The sequence below is a fragment of the Vombatus ursinus genome, unplaced genomic scaffold, assembly GCF_900497805.2.
Source record: "Vombatus ursinus unplaced genomic scaffold, bare-nosed wombat genome assembly UNPS02015255.1, whole genome shotgun sequence".
NCBI classification, from domain to species: Eukaryota; Metazoa; Chordata; class Mammalia; order Diprotodontia; family Vombatidae; genus Vombatus; species Vombatus ursinus.
In genome coordinates this window covers 18197254-18217213 of record NW_020955033.1, presented here as the reverse complement: position 1 = coordinate 18217213, position 19960 = coordinate 18197254, and the positions used below count along the sequence as shown (strand labels likewise).

Below are 19960 nucleotides of genomic sequence, written 5' to 3'. Positions count from 1 at the left end.
AATTCTGAAAACTTAACTATTTTGAACCTGGCCTTGATGCCCAAAAACCAAAAAAGGTTGATTACCAACCAAACTGGCTATCATTAATCATGTGCAATAAAGTCCATATACTCAAACAAAAGAAGGAGACCATAGGGCCTCACTAAGGGTTTCTTATTGCTAGTTTGGGCATCTAGGTGGCACAGTGGATACAGTGCCAGGGCTGGAGTCAAGAAGACATTTTTTTGAGTTCAAATCTGGTCTAAGACACTTAATAGTTGTGTGACCCTGGGAAAATCACTTAACCCTGTTTGTCTCAGTTTCTTCATCTATAAAAAGAGCTGAAAAAGGAAATGGCAACCCACTCTGGTATCTTTGCTAAGAAAACCCCAAATGGGGTCATGAAGAGTTGGACACAACTGAAATGACCAAACAACAAGAACAACATTGTTAGCCTGGTCAATGATTTTTAACAACCTGATATGATGCAGTGTTAGGTTCACATCCCAGTTCTTACAACTCGGATCATTCTCTAACGATCGGGACTACATATTGTAGATGGGTTAGTACCTAAAGAAGAGGGAAGGAGTTCCCACATGAAAGAAATCACAAGCCCTGGAGGTATTAATATATTCTCACAAGCTTAAAAACACCCTGAAGACTGAAATGTCTTATTTATTTTTATATTCTTCCTCCACTTCCTTTCCCTCCCTTCCCACCCAATAGCTAAGACGGTATCTTATACATAATAAGTAGGTCCTTAACAAATGGTTGAAAGAATAACGTTTGGTCATCTGGTCAGAATAGAAGCAGCAAAACAGAAAGCTGGGGCTGCTAGAGGCTGACATAGCAGGAAAAAAAGACAAGTGATTACAAAGCAGAAGAGAAAAAAAAAGAAAGCTACACAAAATGCAAAAACATGAACTCAAAAAGCCCCTAACTTTGAGATCATTTAGCATAGAGACAATAATACTACGTTCACAATTTTATGACTGTTCCCCATCTATAATGCAAATATATTCCTTTGGAAGACTTAAGAATAAAAAATAAATAGAAAAGGTCTCCGACCAATCCAAAGAGTCAGAACTCTGATGAAGAGAGCCCATTAGACTCCAATTCAAAGACAAGACTAAGCCTTAGTTTGTTGGTACTCTAGGACAAAGTGAACATTTATTCCTTTAAAGTGTACCCTATTTCTTTAACATAGAGTATTTTGGTACCCCTAACAAGTGCTGTTACCATGCTTTTGGCCTGTTTGTCAGATCCTTGGACAAGCCCTATTCAGAGCCCATTTACTCTTATTTTACATGCAATTATAACCATTGTGGTAATCTGGTTTTCAAACTGATGTCAAATTAGAGAAAGAAAATTAGAAGAGGAGAGGTAACACACTGATAGCAGCAAGCCCACGATTTCACAATAGCTGAGGAGGAGAGTATAAAAACAGACAAAATAATTAAAAAATCAGAGCAATCTGAAATTAATTTAGGATCAAACAGCCTACATATGTGAGCAGAACCTGTATTGCAGTATAGTACTATAGATAGGTAGACTGATCTATATCTATGTGTGGGGGGGGCGGGGGAGATAGATCTATTCTGCAGCTCATTTTACAGAAGAGGAAAGGAAGCAAACAGGGTAAAGTGACTTGCTCAGGGTCACACAGCTAGTAAAATGTGAGAGGCTGGATTTGAACTCAGATCTTCTTGACTCTAGGCCCAGCACTCTAAAAACTGTGCTACCTACCTGCTCTTATATGTATATAGTTATACCTTCTACATTGTAGGGGTTAGGGGGCCCAGTGCCCCCATGATCTGGAAAATCTGCATAAAATTTTTTGTCCCTTCCTTCGTATTAGAGAAGTCTGATTTTTTTTCTTTTATGGATGTTTACAGTATTAAAAGACAAACTATGTTGATATTACATAACACCATAGACATATTTTATGCATTTTTGAGTTTGTAAATTTTTTCTGGCCTTCCCATGTCATCTGTGGCTTCTGCAAAATTCCCCCAAAATTCCCATTTAATTTCTTATGCCAACCCACAGCATAGCAAAACCACGGTGGGAAAAGTTGTGATGCAGAAGGGATAACTGTACATGTATAAATATGTGTATGTGCATGCAGATAGACAGATACACATATACATATATACATGTATATGTATGTATATGTATATGTATACATGTATGTTGTTGTTGTTGAGTTGTTTTAATTATGTCTGACTCTCTGACCCCGTTCAGGGTTTTCATGGTAAAGATACTAAAATGGTTTGCCATTTCCTTCTCCAGCTCATTTTACAAACGAGAAACTGAGGCAAACAAAGTTAAGTGATTTGCCCAGGGCGACACAGCTAACTAACGTCTGAGGCCGAATCTGAATTCAGGTCCTCCTGACTCCAAGGCCATCTACAATGCTTTATATATTATTATCTAAAGCATTATAGATGTTTTATCTACTGTACCACTTAGTTGCATATGTGTGCATGCACATATATGGATTCATAATTATGACACTGAAAAATCAAGGTCAGATTGTGTTTATACTTATTTTGTAGTTCAGAAGGCACATAATTCTGAAAGATTCTGTAGGCAAGACAGAACATTCCATCACCTAGAGAACTGTTTCCCTTATCACAGATACTTAAAAATCTCGACCACATCACACCTTGATGACACTGGATAAATGTGGCATCACTCATAAAAAAATGGAAACTTTAGAAGACAATACTAAAATATTTACCATTGTCAGAAGCTAGAAAAGTAGCATTGTACATGTTGTTTTTCACATTTGGTGATTCTCTGTCCAAAACTGCTATTGTGGTTATCTGCCCATTAACAGGATCTATTTTTAGCCAATTGGCAGGATCGTATAATTTCGTATATCTGCAAAGTGAAAAAAATTAAGTTTAGTTGTTTTATTATCATTTAAAAACACACAAAAAATTTACTTCCAATTATTAACTTCATTAATTCATATTTCTATGGTTCCTGAACACAAGTGTAGGGTTGTTAGAGAAAGATCTTTCAGGATAATGACAAAGGGTGACAGATGATAGTAAGTTAAGTTTGCTGAATTCATTTTACATGGTACAAGAGCATCAAGACTGGTGTTATTAAGTTCCTCTTATGTAGTAGTCACAGGCATGCCCTACAGTAAATTGGACAGATCCAAGTTTTATGATCTTTTTTACTCATTTTTGCCAGGTTATAGAGACAAAATTCTAGAAAAAGTCATGCAAATTATCACTGCCTTGAAGGCCAATAAGAAGAAAATTAACATAAAAGATGGAACCCCTCTCTAAAACAAAGTCTCAAAGTTCTTGTCATTCACCACACCTTTTATTGTCATTAAGACCACATCACAGCGAGGCTTCATGGTATGAATTTTCAGTCTTAATTGTATTCTTATAAGTCATTCGCTGTACAATGGGCAATAAATATCTTAGAATCCTTCACATTATTAGGGTCAGGTCAAGATCAATCAATAAACATTTATTTAGCGTTTAACGTGTGCCTGGCACTGGGCTAGGTGCCAGGGATAGAAAGACCAAAGTGAAACAATCTCTGCCCTTTATGAGCTTATATTCTATCTGGAAAGGTAATAAATAACTTCAAGGCAATTTGGGCAGGAAGTGTTAACAGGAGGAAGGATCAAAGAAGACTTCATACAGAACATGGAACATGAACCTAACCTACACATCTATGTATTGAGTATTTCTTAGCTATTAATTATCACTTTCACTTGAGCAGAGGAAGAGGAGACAATGAATTGGTCAATAATGCCACTTGATAGTAATACTTGGTGAAGATTAAGTCTGGGAAGAAATTTACAACTTTACCCTATTAGATAAAATGGTGGCTTGTGAGGTTTCAAAATAAAAAATGTTTTCGGGATTGTCTATGGATCCCATTCATCAAGGCTACTCTTATCTTCACCACCCTTGTGTCTGCTCATTAGGATAGATAATTAGGACTTTGCTGCAGCTGGACCTCTTTTGTGATAAGCATTCTAAGTTCAATAACCATTTTCCCAAACACTTCAAAAATATTTAGTTCTTACATCCTGGTTTTGACAGGATGATATTTTTTTCTTTCTCATTGATATGAAGCTTCTTGAGTTCCCATTGTTCTCCAGCCCCCACCCCCTGCCATAAACCTCTCTTTCAGTGTTATTTAGCATTAAAGTCCAGGTCCAGGTCATTCAAATCCATTAAAAAAAAAAGAGAAGAAAAAGGTGAAAAAAAGTGAAAATATATAATTGTGTAGCAGAGGCTTAATTGGCTCACATGGACAATCCCAAGGAACTGAGAACTTTTTAGCTAGAAGAAAACTAGTGCTTGTCCATCCCCTCTCCTCCGAAAAGAGTCAGCACAAATCATATCACACAGCTCCTAATTCATAAGATGTCTTTCCTACTGAAAATTTATTACTATTTAAATTGTGATTAACCTTTATGTACTACGTTTTTTGCATATAAGGAGTGAAAAAAAAAAACCTGGATAAAATAAATATGAAGTGATTAAAAAAAGAAAAAGACCAGCTCTAAGCTAAACCCTGTACCTAATATTTTGCTGCATGTATCGATCTGGATCCTGAGCAGTGAATGTTGTTAACATGGTACCAGCACGGAGTCCCTCCTCATGGCGCACAAGCTTGGGATTTGGGGTGAAATAAGGATTCTCATTTACATCAATCACTGTAACAGACACAGTGGCTGTTGACTGTGGTGGGTGCTGAATGCCCTTGGCTAACGGCACTTGGTTTTCTGCAGCTACAGTAAGTACAAACATCCTATTTGTCTCAAAGTCAATTGGCTGGCAAAAGAGAAAGGAAAGCACCATTAGTAAGCATATGCATAGAGGACAAATATTTTAATTTTGCAAATTCATTTCTGTATCATACTCATCTATAAAACGTGAAAGCATAATTATTTTATCTTCTATATACTGTTTACTGATGATACCTCAAACAATGAAAGATACAAAGATCAATATCTGAGACAGTTTTCTATTTGCAAAAAAAATTATCAGTTTCTGCCTCATTTATAAATCCTAAACCTTGAAAATATTCATGGATATGAATTTATAAATACAATTATTTAACACAATAATGATAAACTTAAAAAGCAGCGTGCATATATATTAGCCTTTTAGAAGTACAAAGTACATCATACAGGCAGAGTACTTTACATAAGAGACAGTCAGGTGGTAAAGCAGAATGTGCTTGGAGTCAGGAATAACAGAGTTCAAATCCAGCCTCAGATACTCTGTAGCTCTTTAATCCTGGGCAAGGGAATTACCTTCTCTTTGCCTCAGTTTCCTCAACTATAAAATGGGCATAATAATAGCAGGGTTGTTATGAGGATCAAATGTTGTAACAATTATAAAAAACCCTTAGCACAGTGCTTGGCACATTCCCTTCCCTTTCTATATCTCATCTGATCCTCACAACAGCTCTGGGAGGCAAGAAGTACAAGCGGTATATAGCAGTCAAGTACTTGTCAAGGTCATATAGTTGATGGCAAAGCTGAAGCTCAAACTCAGATCTTCTGACTCTCAGTCTAATCCTCTTTTATCACATGACCTCTCTAAAGAAGAAAATGAGGGTATTTGGTGGGATGAATGATCACTTAGTTTCTGCAATCATGGTAGAAAAATCAAATCCACAGATAATCTTAAACCCTAATTTTAGCAATTCAATCAAATCTGTGAGGTTGGCTATTAAACAAGTTGATAACAAGTACTCAGATGAAATGATTCAAGTTTCACCTCTTTTAATTTCCCTTGACTATCCTCCACTGGAGGTGCAAATAAGCAATGAGATGGAATAATAAAAAGAAGCCTGGATAACCTAACCTAGATAATTTCCAGTCCAAAAATAATCAAAGAATGACAATATGAGGAATCCAAATGGCCAACTATCACAACATGAGTTAGTAACTGAAGGCAAATGACTCTCCTCTATCTACACAATCATATGGTCCACAGACAACATCTAACGGTTAATTATTTTATTCAAGACAGAAAATAAGGTAAAAAGTAAGATCATGAATATTCCATGTTTTGAGTATTAAGAATTTCACTTATGAGTAGAGAACTTAGATTTTTATAGGGAAAAAATTCTACTTTCCTCTAATTTAGATCTTTGGCATTTTATGATGTTGTACTTGCTTTTGAATGTAGTCACTATCTGGGCTTAATACATAAAGGAAGGGATGGAGGGGAGAAAAAGACACTCTCACTGGGAGGGCAGAAGAAAAAGGACTGAACTTTAAAAGCTTTTTAAATCATAGATCTATATATTTATCATCAGTTAAAGAGTTGCCCCCCTTCTCCTTAGTACTAAATTGGCTGGCGACTAAGGACTCTAGGAACTATTCTTTTGAAGGCTTTACAGTAAAATTTAAAAACTGTGATATTACGCCCAAACTGTTTTCTGAAGAGCAGCTACCTATCTATCTCACCACTCAATTCAAATCACTCCTGCGACATCCTCTGGCTTGTTCATCACATGCCAGAAGTCTAACAATCACCCATTCTGGCATGGGTTTGAGTCATCATTCCCAAGAGTTTTAAAATGATTGTGAAAAATGAAATCTGAAAATCTTCAACCAGAACAAGAGCGAATAACATGGTTCAGCTAGTATTATCTTGTAAAATGGTAAAATAGTCTAAATTAATTTTAAAAAATAACATTTATTTATAATCACGAAATTTGACAATGGACCAATTTAATTGGCATCAAATAACAGACAACCAACCTCATTTTATATGAAGGTTAGGTTATCAAGGCAGCAAAAGGGGAAATCACATACTCAAAATTTTCCTTCAAAAATTCCCTAAATGAATCACACAATACAATGATCTTTAAACAGATCTAGGAAGGCATAAGGCTCTCTTTAAAAGAAAGCAGTCTGTATCAGAAAGATAATGGAGCTAAGATGGTAGCTTTGGAAACAAATGAATATAAATTTTATTTTTCACTACACAAACAGGTAGGATCAGATGGAGTGAGAGCCCAGTCAAGATTATGTAACATAAATCTGTAGACAATCTGTTCAGCACAGTTTTGAGATTTTTCCAGTTTCATTCAGTAGCACATAAGGAATGAAAGCAGTGGTTTGTGGGGAGTGATACAATGCTGATGTTTGGCAAGGTAAAATCTTCAATAGGCTAAAGGTGCAAGGGATTTGGGAGAAGAGGGCAGTGTAGAGTTGAACTGATTCAACAAAGGGTCAAAATGGGAATGGGAGGAGAGTGTAGTCAGAGCTGGGGTACAACTGAAGAGTAGAGGGATTGAAGAACAAGGTTTGGAGTTGTGTGGCGGGGGGGAGGGGACAGAGGTAGAATGACAACAGATTATAATAAGGCAAATGAATTCAGAATTCATGAACATGGACGCAGTAGACTCATGGGTGATGTCAAGATAAAGAGTATGACCATCTCTGTGAATAGTTGTGGTGGGGTAGAGAAGAAATAGGTCATGGGAAACGACCAAGTTGAAGAACACAGAGGTTAGAGTGTTTGAGGAGGTATCAATATGTATGCTGAAATCTAGTATGAGGACAGTTGGAGATAAAAGAAGAACTGTGAGCCAAGCACTGAATTAATTGAGGAAGGAAAGAGAAAAAGTCTTAGGGGTCTACAGACAACAGCTACAAGAATCTCGATTGGGTGACAAATATAGATTGAGTAAGCCTCAAAAGAGGGTGATAGTAGGACAGAGGGAGGACCTGGAAGTGGCAATGGGGAACAAAAAGTATTCCAATTCCCCCATCATGACCAGTTGGTCAAAATTTTAAGTGAAAGTGTAGCCAAGCCTAGAATGGGTAGACAGGAGGGAGCCAGGTCTTAGTGAACACAAGAAGATGGAAAGAAAAAGGAGTAAGAAAGAAAAAGGTTTAATTTGTTACCTATGAAGCAGGCATTCCAGAGAGTACAGTGGAAGGGTTGGTAGGCTTGAGGGGGGAGGTTGAAGGGAGTGGGGGGGGTAGGGAAAGGCTTGAGCGGAAATAAGGTAACAGTAAGTGAGAACTGGATTAGAACAATGGCAGATGAGGATGTGGAATGGCTGGGATCAATACTTAAATTGCTATTTCTCTTTCTCTCATATAGTAAAACTTGCATAAGTTAAATATAAGTAGGCTGTGATTCTATCACGTGACAAACTTTCTCTGTGTGTTTGTGTGTACACACACACATACATATGTTGCTGTGAGATTCAAGACAGGTGACAAATTCCTTAGGATTCATTCAAAAATTAAATCATTTTACAGTGTGGACTTTATACACACATTATACATAAATATTAATGAAATGGACTAGTGCTTACCTTCGCAACTGTTACTAAGCCATCATTACTGTTTGGATCAGTTTGAATAATAAAGCGCCCCGTGGGATCTCCCCCAGTGATCCTATACACCGCATTCCAAGCAGGTGTATGGGGTTGGTCTTTATCTGTCACAGTTAAATTTGCAACGATAATATCTACTCTGTTTTCAGGGACTTCACCATAGAACTACAAAAAGAAACAATTCCCAGTTAAAAATTAATGACCTAGATAAATGAAGGACAACATGTAAAATATCACCCAAATTTTGCAGGACAATCAATTCTTGATGACCCAAACTAATGGAGGGGATCTACAGTGCAGATAATAAAAATAAATAATTTATACTTGACTTCCAAAGACAAGATGACATTTTAATTGGTTGATTTACTTTCCTAATTGACTTTTATTTAAACTTACATTAAAAATCAGTGATGGTGTAATGAATATATAACTATTTAACTTCACAGAGAATGGTCCGGTAGAATGTTAAACAATGAGGAGTTGGCTGATAAGGAAGGCAGCCTGGACTTCAAATTTCACTGTTAGTAATTATATTAAAAAGTGGACAATGAAGAAATAATTCTCAAGCATGAGGTGAAGAACTGTGGGGTCTGATCAAAGTCAGAGAGTCTATTTTGCCTGAAAAATACTTTGCTTCATTTAAAGGGGACAAAATCTGATGGACCACCATTTCTAAGATGCTACATAAGCGTGTAACTAACTGGTCTACCTGGAACCTACCAGAAAACTGATGCTTTCAACATTATTTAAAGATATGGTAATGAAGAATATCATTGCAGAGAACAAGAAAATTCCAAATATAGTGAATGCATTTACAATATGTAGCAAAGTTTCTCAGTAATGGTTCTGCAAACATAAACTTCTTTGAATGTCAAACTCTACTTACAGTCATAGCAGTGAACTCAGGAGGGTTATCATTGACATCTGTGATTGTGATGACAGCCGTTGCTGTGTTTGAAAGACCATATGTTGGGTTTCCTTCCATGTCTGTGGCTTGGATTATTAACGTATACTGTTGTACTTTCTAAAAACATAAGGATGCCAATATAAGTTAGACAAATTAATTCCTCAAGGTGATATGTACTCTATATAGTGAATATATGGTCTTACACAGTGAGTTTATGGTCTTATTCATTCTTGTTAACAACACTTGAATTGCCTCAAGTGGTGTTTGTATTGTTATAAATATACCTCCATTCCTTGATGCACAGCATATATGTGGAGGAAAGCATCATGTACCTGTGTGAAGACCAGATAATCCTGAACTTCATTTTGCCTTTGCTTTCATGAGGTTTCCCTCTATTTGCAATTTACCAAAACCAGGAGCAACCAACAAAATCAATTTATTTCAATTTCATTTCCTAGTCTACCATTTCAAGGTCTAGATGTAGTTGACAACACTAATGAAGACAACCCAAAAGGCATAAAGTAAGGAAGAAAAAAGAAAAATGGACAGTGCATAAGATGTGTCTGAGGTAGACCAAATGTTTTTTCCAATCTTTCTTAGTACATATGACTTACAGCTACAAATAGGTCACATAGCTTTCAAAGGAGTCAAAATCAAATTAGTGGCTCACCTTTCTCTTTATTATCTGTGCCACTACAGAGAAATTATTCTTAATTGCTTAGTAAATGATTGGAGTTATTTGGCTAGGGATGCAAATAATCATGATTTAAAGGGAGTCTGTAGTTTTCAGAACTTGGAATAAAGTTTAAAATTAGAAATGAATTGAACCTCAACATATCCAGGGGAAACCTGAAGACCTGTAAGTGATCTATTAGACCACTGGCATACCTGCCAAAGCTTCCTGTTAGGAAGAAGGAGCAGTATGGATGCTGTGATGTAAGAAGCAGAAGATTATGAGTCAGATTAATTTGGGACCTAGTCTCAGCTCGGTCTCTTACTAGTCATACGAATTTGGCCAAAATATTTCACCTCTTTGGGCCTCTGGAAAAAGAAGGTGGTAGGCCTCAACAATCTATAAGTTTATCCATCCAGTTCTAAAATTCTCTAAGTCTATTCCTAAAAGTAGAGCTGAAATGTCTGAATTCCCTGGAGCTCTGAAAACTGGCAAGGGAAAACTACAGGAAATTTCATCATTTTCATAATATCCAAGCATTTCAAACAACATAACTCCCCTTTCCATTCAGTATAAACTCAAACTGCAAATTTTAGCACCCTATTTCTTCATGCATTTGCCAAATTGAGTCCCATTCTCAAGGTGCAGTTATAGCTCTGTCAGAAAAGACCCAAATGCAACACTGGTTTTAGATGTCATCAGGGGCAGGGAAAAGAAGAAGATAATTCAAAACTCACAGACTAAGTTCTTAAGTCATCTGCCCACCCAAAAGTCAGTCTCTGTTACTTAAATTTTTTTTTAAAGGACAGGAAATACCCATTTTGTTAATGTAAGTAAGACAGGAATACAGCTGGCTGAGCCACTTTCATTTTTCTTAACCCGTAACATCTCACTATAATGCTTACGTAGGTTAAAACATTTCTCAACGGCTTCCTTTTCCAATCCAGAGTGCCGTTTCAGCTTAGTGCTCTCATGGTTAGTGAAAGATTATTGCAGGGAATTCAGTTCAGCCTCCCAGCTGAAAACCATGAAGATAAGCATTTGTTATGACTTTGAAATGTCACTTTTGTTAGCTGTTATTTGCAGCAACAGAAGAGAATTCTCAGAAAAAAAGAAAATATATGAAGTGTTAAAAAAAAAAAACATTAAAAAGTCCAAACTTCTTGCTAGATGGAGACATATAGTGTATTGCTACTTACTTCATAAAGAATCTTTGAAGGGAATGGATTTTTTTTTTTAAATCACAAAATATTACCTTCTTTCTTTCTTTTTTTTTTTTTTTAAAGAGAGAACTAAGCAGTGGTAAGTAGCCACTCGGATTTTTACCTCCTTTCAAATCGTAACATTTCAATTTAGTAAGCTATAAAAGGACACTTTATTTACAAAAGAATATAGCCTCAAAATTTCTAATACTTTGTTTTAGGGGTGTGCTAATAAATGTTTAACAACTGGTTCTCAAAAAAAAAAAGTATGCCCAATACACTTTTAAGTTTAAGTTGCATTATTAACATTTCCCCCATCACTTTCTTAAGTCTAGACTATCAACAAAACAATGCATCAAATCCTGATTTGTAATGTTTGCTAATTAAAGTCCAAGGCAGGGGTGGGGAACCTATGGCCTCCAAGTCACACGCATGGCCTTCTAAGTCCTCAGATGCAGCCCTTTGACTGAATCCAAGCTTCACAGAACAAATCCTCTTAATAAAAGGATTTGTTCTGTAAAACTTAGACTCAGTCAAAAGGCTGCACCCAAGGATCTAGAGGGCTACATGTGGCCTCAAGGCCGCAGGCTTCTCACCCCTTGTCCAAGATAGAAAATCTTACACTGAAAATTTAACAATTGGCTTGAAAGCTCAGTTTGAGCTGTCTCCAGAACACCATCATTTGCTGGACAATCTCCTCTTTCTCTAAATGCGTTGCAAGATGTCCTTTAATTCAAGGGGTCTGTCCATTGGTCTTTGAATACTATATTCTACACTAACAATCCAAAACAAATTATATAATTTAGGGGGATGGCAATTGATTTTGAAAAAGCTATCACTGCTCTAAGTATAGCAAAAATAGATGCCTGGCTGATATCTTTGTATCACCAAGAGTAAAAATAAAGCCATATGGCTGTTCAGAAACTTAGTTCTAGTTGACAACATCTCCAGAGCACTCAGGGACATGGGGAAACTTTTTCCCTCACATCAGATCTAGCCTGGTGATTTTAGGTTTAGAGGAGCTAAAGCATAGACTTTTCCCCATAAAAGAAATCTACTGAAAATATTACAATCATTAAGAGTTCTACCTGTTGGAATTATGTATTCTGGAAATTGCTTTTGAGAAAGAGGAGAAACTGATTTCTTTAAAAAAAAAAATCAAAGAATTTCCATTAGGATGGAAAAAAGTCTTAACAAGTCAACCAACTTATCTAACCCCCTTGTCTTCAACACGGATTGCCATAAATGATCAAAGATGGGTGAGAATTTTGTTTCAAAATCAGAATATCAGAGAAGAATTTATAACATTCCTTAACATAACATTCCTTTTAAGAAATTCTTTTCATACCGAGTCAAGTTCCGTAACTTCAGTTTTTCAGTCTCACCTCCTTTCTGGTTTTGGTAATGACTTGTTACCAAATACTCTGTGATACAAGTCCCACTGCAGCCTTCTATTCTCCAAACCACGTAATTTGATTCCCTTTAATCCTTTCTTCTACTTTCCAACATGCTCCCAGTTTTAGAACTGACCAGTGATGAGACAACACAATGTAAAATAAAGATCACTGAACTTGTATTTAGGAGATCTGGGTTCAATCTTGGCTGTACGATTAACTATGTGGCCTTGAGAGCACAATACTGAAATTCTCTGGGCCTCAGTTTCCTCATTGACGTCATTAGATTACATGACCTCCAAGGGTCTCCTCCAACATTAAAATTCTGATTCATCACAGGATTATCTGGTGATTAAAGGAAGCTAGAATCCTATGTCTGTATAGTCAGAACCACAGACTATCTATGAAGAACAGAAGACTTGTGAGATAAGATAGATGGCTAACCCTATCAGCTGGCATTTAAGAGAAAATAACTAAGAATTTGATTTTTAAAGTGTCATTCTGCCTATGTTTATCAACATTAAAACAGTATTTCTCATAAGAAAACAGGTAAAATGTCATACTGATTTAAAATAACAGAATTGCAAGGAATATTACAAAATCTAAATGCATTTCAACAATTTCTAACACAAAGACATTCTTCAAATAAGAAGCACTTTGATGTTAATAGGTACAATTTAATAGGCATATATCTTACACTAAATGTTCCTCTTGGTTTATCAGTGAACACAGTAATTCTCATGCGTTCCTATTACTTTATTAATGTCTCTAGCACTCATTTTTTGTGTGTCTGCTTATTATAAATATAATTGAAATGGTAAAATTTTATCTCATCCAGTTCAAATCAATGCTACTATGTCAATTAAAAAAATCCATGAAATCCAAATTCTTGATATTCTTAACAGTTATAAACCATTCTATTTTAAGGGGATTTTCTATGATACATTCCTTATGAAAAACTGATTTATCATTTTATTTACTGACATTTTGATAAATAAATATATTGATACTTTATATTCATAATGACTCAGGTCTCTATAATACTAAAGTACTTTTGAATCATCAACTCTGTTAAATTATGTAATAGCTTCAGTTATATTATTTGTATTTTATTCACTGAAATGCTAGCAATTCATTTTGACAAATATTTAACAAGTGCCTACTATAACCTCAAGACTGTGCAAGATTTTTTAGTAGGTGAGAAGGGAGTTGGAAACTAAGAATAAGACATAGCCTTGCCTTCAAAGAGAGGGACTAGTTGGGTAGACAAGAGAAAAAAGTTAGTTGCGTTCTACCTTGTATCATTCTTTAAGTAAAAAAGTAAGAAATACAGATAATAAACATTAAAGTCCAAAAAATCAAGAGATCAATCTGGGGGCCTGAGCAGCAAAGTAAAAGACTGACAGAAGTTCTGGAACTAGAGAGGGACCTTGAAAAAAGGAACGATTCTGGAAGGGGAAAAAGCAAAAGATTATTCTATACAGAACAAAAAAAAAAATGAACAAATTACCAGAGACGGAAATGATCTGGGGTTTTATTTGTGTGCTTTTTAGCAGGGTAACGAGGATACTGGATGGGTTAGCATGGAAGGTTCACATATTCATATTCATATACTATCTACATATGGACAAGTAGATACGTATGTATAAATGTGCGTATATGTATGTGTGTCTATACAGATACATACAGATATATGTGTATGGGTATGTATATGACATTTTAATTAACCATAATACTCATTTCTTGATACTAGGGATTTTTTGCCATGATATCTTGATGCTTTCAAACATAAGCCATAGTTGCAATTTTCAAAAATGTTATAGGATTACACAAAAACATCCATCCAAGCTAAAAATGTGCCTTTGCTTTGATAACTTTGACAATCTACAACTGTATTGTGAGAAGGGAAAAGACTACTAAGCAGAATGAATAAAATAGTAGTTTTCAAAATTTGTTACTAAAGTCAAAAAGCAAATTTTAACACTGCAGTTATTCTTCTCTGAAATAAATCAGATATAAAATACTCTCATACTGTGCACTGTCACAAAATATCAAGAAATGACTTTAAAATTCATCTTAAACATTAAAATGCTAAAAATGGCCCCTAATTTCTCACTATTTTAAATTTTACTATCATTTTTACTTTAATTCATCGTAACACGTCCTATCCAAAAAGCCAAACACAACAAGCTTAAATGTGATGCACAGAAAGATTAACATAGATGTTACAAGAAATGAACTTTAAATATAAAATTATCTATAGGTTGACATATAGGTTTTACTCATTTAAACATTTTAACCCTGGAAAAGAGGAGAAAGAATGTCTTCATCGAAAGGCAAAATACTTAGATAAAATGGCATTTTAGATCCTGTGGAAAGAAGCAAACTTTTAGGATAAAATAGGTTTGGGTCAGCTTACTTCTCTATCTAGTCCAGCTGCCACCGTGATAATATCTCCAGTTTCATTGTTGATTGTAAACATGTTGGGTGAAGAGCTGCTTGGAGCCTGGGACAGGATTCTGTACCTCAGCATTCCGTTAAGGGTATTCGGATCATCAGCATCAATTGCAGTCACTGTCATCACGTAAGTTCCTAAAGGCAGAACAAATGTCAAGAGAAATAGTTTATTCCAGTTAACCAGGATTGCAGAAAATCTATGGCCTTCAGCTACAAACACCAATTTACTTCCTTTCATAAATCTTAATTTTTATTCTTACTTAAAACAAACTTTTTTGACTCTCTAATAAGGACGTAAATGGAAAGTACTGTATTAGTTTCAAAAACACAACTTTATTTATGTCTTTGAGAAACTGCTGTACAAGAAAGCAACATTCTTAAAAGCTTCTACGTACTCTTACCTTTCCTCAGGCAATCTTAAAAAAAAATAGGCCAAATTTATTATCTGTTCATCAAGGATTTAGAATTAGAAGGGACTTTAGAGATCATCTAAACCAGAGATGTCAAACTCGGGACTCCTCCAAACCAGATTAAAATGAAATGGGGAAATATCTAACAAAATAAATAAAGATACAATAGAACACAGATATTGTTCACATGTAGTTCTCTATGTTAATAAGAGCCCCCAGGGATCCTTCTGCAGGGTTTAGGGGCCCCTGTTTCTATTTCAGTTTGACACCACTGATTTAGACCAACCATTTCATTTTACATTTGAGGAAATTTTATCCCAGAGAGTTTAAGTAACTAATACTATGGGTATTACACGAGAGTCCCTTTTACTCTAAATTCAATGTTCTTTCTGATCTACCATACGCCATCATCGAAAGGAAGTGAATGTACTATGATATGAGTTTTATACCCATTTTATAGATGGTGAAACAAATTCTGAGAGGTAAATGACTTGCCCAGGGACACAGAGGTGTTTAAAAAACCTACAACGTAAATATAAATAATAAGTGTGCAAGATCTAGTGGTAGAGTCTATGTCTGTACAAATAAAACAACAATGAAACAGTTTAAAAAATGACTTAGGCTTTTCTCCCTAAACAAGGCTTAACATCCTGAAATATGAACAGATACAGATAAAGAAATCATGAATAATTTTTTTTCTCCTTTACATCCATGTTTTAAAAGGGGTTATTTTAAGCTAAACTTAAAAAAAAATCTCATTAAAGTAGTGCATTTGAAAAAGAGGATAGCAGTTTTATTTAAGTTGCAGGTATGCCTTACACATTTTTTCTTTTTTCAGTAGTTAAACCATGAAGTTTTAAAATGTACTATACCCTAATTAGTAAAAAGTAAGTCACTATCTAAGTACTCTGAACCAGATTACACAGGCAGCAATACTTAGAAGAGAGTTCACTTTAAGAGTCACGAGTCACAGTTCTTTTAAAGTAAGACTATGAGGATAAATATTTGTTGAAAGAATGAATGGAATAAATAAAAATGTTTTCCAAAACTCCAGAAGGTACTGGTAGCTCATTCATGTACCCACATTTTTTTTTATGTTAGCACTAAGGGAGAAAAAACATGGGGGAGTTCATGTCAATCATGACTAGTTGGAAATGGAATTATCTCAAAACAGGTAAATTAAGAGAGAACAGTTGATTTAAACTTAAGTATTTAACTATTTAAAAATAATCCCATTATAGTCAACTTTTGATTAACATGTTAACAGAGAAAGGAATAAGCCTTCATTAAGTACCTCCCTTATTTGCTACGCACTATGCCAACTGCTTTACAAATATTATCTCATTTGATCTTCACAACAACCAAGGTACGTGCTATTTTTGTCCCCATTTTATAGTTAGGTAAACTGGGGCAGACAAAAGTTAAGCAATTTTTCCAGAGTCACAAAGATAGGAAGAGTTTGAGCCTAGATTTGAATTCAGATCTTTCTGACTCTAGGCCCAGGATTCCATCCTCTACTGCCTCTAGTGAAACAGAGAAGCTATATAGAAAATCCAAAATAACATTTCATCAAAGACTTTCTTTTTGCTTGTGGAATCTTTCTATTTATATTTGAAAACCGAAACATCTAATTTATTTCTATATTTCAATTCAAATAAATAATGAAGCTTTATTAGAAGAACTGATCTAGGCTAACTTCTTATATCCCCCCCTTGACTCAGTTTTCTGTAGACTCTTTACTCTACTGAGGGAGTGACAAAGGGCCAGAAATTGGACTTTGGCAAAGTACCAACTGGTAGCATTTTCGATTCTCTCTTGTGAAGAGGGTCAACTTTTCTCTAAGGTAGTCAGATTATTAATTTTTTTGCTTGAAAAACGAGGAAAGCACTTTGTACATTTTAAAGCATTATAAAAATACAAGTTATTATCATTCTAGTTCCTGCTAAGGTAGAATAGGCAGAGATTCCAGTTTGTCAATGAAGGACTCTTTTATGTAACAAACTAAGACATCTGAAATCTTACTCAAATTTTGTACAAATAAGTTTATCAGTGTATTAGTGGCTGATGAGCTGGTGTTTATTATCAATTATTCTAGAGGATTCAAAAGTGATAGCTGATGAGGTCACCCAAAGAACACCTAGAACCAGCCTCTTGTTAACTAAACAACTGTGTAAGCAAGAAAGCAAATGTGTAACATACTATCTAGGCATCTTTATGTGCGGTATAATTTTAAAAGTAATGGTGGAAGCTCACCGTGAGCAGGTTATTATTAACCTCTACAGTTTCTTGTAACTTGCTGATGCTACAGGAATGATATTATAGGAATGATGAATGATGGTATCAGAATTCAGAGAAGGGAAAAATCATGGTGGCCTAGTATAATCATCTTTTTTTTGTTTATTTTCAAACACATATTACCCCCTCCCCACTACATCTTTTTGTGCCCAAAGCATCCAGAATAGAGAAAAATAAAATTAGACACCTGTAACCTATAAAACACTTTATAAGCCACCTTTCAATCAAACAGTATTTCTTGATGAAACCTAAAAATCAATCTCTTCAGATACCTGGTTTTGATCCTTCAGGAACTGTTCCATTCCAAACCTGGTGTAAGAATTCTGGTCTATTATCATTCATATCAATGACATTGATGACAATGTCAATAGGATTCTCTACTTGATTTCCATTTATATCCACCGCATGTGCCCTTAGCTGTAAGAGCAATTAGAAAACAAAACAATTTCACTAAACTTAAAACAAAACTAGTGACCAGACCAAATTCTTATGTTGTAAAAATACTATGAATCCATAGCAAAAATAAAGAAAAAACATTTCCCATCAACTTTTCATCATATTAATATAGCAGATTTAGTAACAATAAAGCTTTAGGGTTCTATGTTTTTTTAAAAGGTATGAAATATTTTGTGTAATGGAAAAAGTGCAAGCAAGAATAAGAATTTGGGGAGAAGAAGTTTTCATGGTACACAAAAATATTTTTAAGTCTGAGGTACTTCTTTTGCTCAAAAAACATCTTGTAACATGTATTTTGCTCTTCAAATCTAGTGATGTTCAGTTCAAAATACAAATATAATGGACATTTGTGATTTCATCAGGGCAGGGAAGATTAGGTATTAGAACTCCCTCCATTAAGGCAAATTACAATCTGTCAACAGCTTAGTAGTTAAGGTCATAATCTGGAACTGGAAGAGGTTTAAGAGAAGTCCAATGACTCGTCCAAGGTCACCCAAGTAATAAGCAATAGAACCAGGATTCTCTTGATTCTAAAACCAATTCTTGGTTGGATTCTAAAACAAACTCCTGCCTCATGCTAAAATAAATTCTAGGGATATGCCAGAGGTACTAGTGTCAGAAGTGGCATTTAAAGCCAGGTCTTCCTAATTCCAAGCCCTGCACTCTATCTACTCACTATACAACACTGCCTCCAGTGGGAAATTTAATAGATACAATTGTAATTGAGTATTATTCTGAAAATCAAATCTTAGCAGAAAGTAGTGAAAATTAAAGTATACTGTTCAATAAAAAAGTGAAGCAGGTTATCTACAATTATCAGTCACCAAATATCTTACATGAAAACGTGCTATTTGTTCCCGATCCAAAGGCTTTGTCACTGACAGTTGACCAGAGATAGGGTTGATTATGAAGATACCAGTTGGAGGCTGGTCAGCTCCTGGTCCGGTCACACTGTATCGCAGTGAAAGATTTTTATCTCTATCAGATCTAATCTAGAGACCAAAAAGACAATCACATTAAACCAAGAAGGTACTAAATGAGCTGATTATCAAAGTATACTATGTGAGCTTCTCATGCCCTTTTCTAGGTGTAAAATTACTCTTTTTTTCCTTCTTTTTTCTCTCTTCACTGTCTTTTTCTTTCTCTCTTTCTTCTTCACACCCTTTCTTTCTCTTTCTTCACTGTCTTTTTCTTTCTTTCACACCGTATCTTCACAGAAAATTCTCCTACATTGAAACTCTTCATGTTTGTTCTCTTTCTCTGTACCCCATTGTTAGACTTCAAAAAAAGATGCCAATTTTCACAAGGACGATTAGGACAGTATTAACTTCTAAGAGAATTCTACCCAGAAGTAGTGTAATAATAGTACAACTTTAGAAGTTTGTGGTTTTTCAAAAGCACCACCTCTCTTTCTGGAGGTTTCTTAGATGTAATTTTTAAACTCAGAAATGGGTTACATTTCTTCATCATAAGATTTTAAATGATTTGGACATGGCTGTTTGTCCATAATACTTGTTTCAAGTATCATCATTTGTAAGCTCACCAATGTTCTTACTTAAGCTGGAAGTAAAGATTCTATGCACATCTGTGGTACTGACATTTACCAAATCACTATCATTCAAGAAGAATTTACTGAGTCAATAAACATTTATTAAGTACCTACTATGTGTCAGGCATTGTGCTAAGCCCTGAGGATATTTTAAAAATTTTTTAAAGGCAGAAGACAGTCTTGTGCACAAGGAGCTCAGAATCTAACAGAGCACCTGCTATTTTCTAGGCATTGTAATTAGGTGCCCACGACATAAGTACAAAGAATGAGAAAAAAACAAAAC

The 19960-nt window shown here is 35.2% G+C and overlaps 1 protein-coding gene across 1 annotated transcript in view; it reads right to left on the bottom strand.

The window, feature by feature from the left end:
• Positions 1-19960, bottom strand: part of LOC114031933 (cadherin-2) — a 251301-nt gene that overhangs the window by 44197 nt on the left and 187144 nt on the right. The window contains exons 5-11 of the mRNA XM_027847151.1: positions 18965-19120; positions 17945-18089; positions 14930-15102; positions 9221-9358; positions 8314-8499; positions 4543-4796; positions 2723-2865 (exon numbers count right to left, since the gene is read on the bottom strand). Coding sequence (XP_027702952.1) covers positions 2723-2865; positions 4543-4796; positions 8314-8499; positions 9221-9358; positions 14930-15102; positions 17945-18089; positions 18965-19120 — 1195 coding nt within the window. The remainder of the gene's footprint in view (positions 1-2722; positions 2866-4542; positions 4797-8313; positions 8500-9220; positions 9359-14929; positions 15103-17944; positions 18090-18964; positions 19121-19960) is intronic.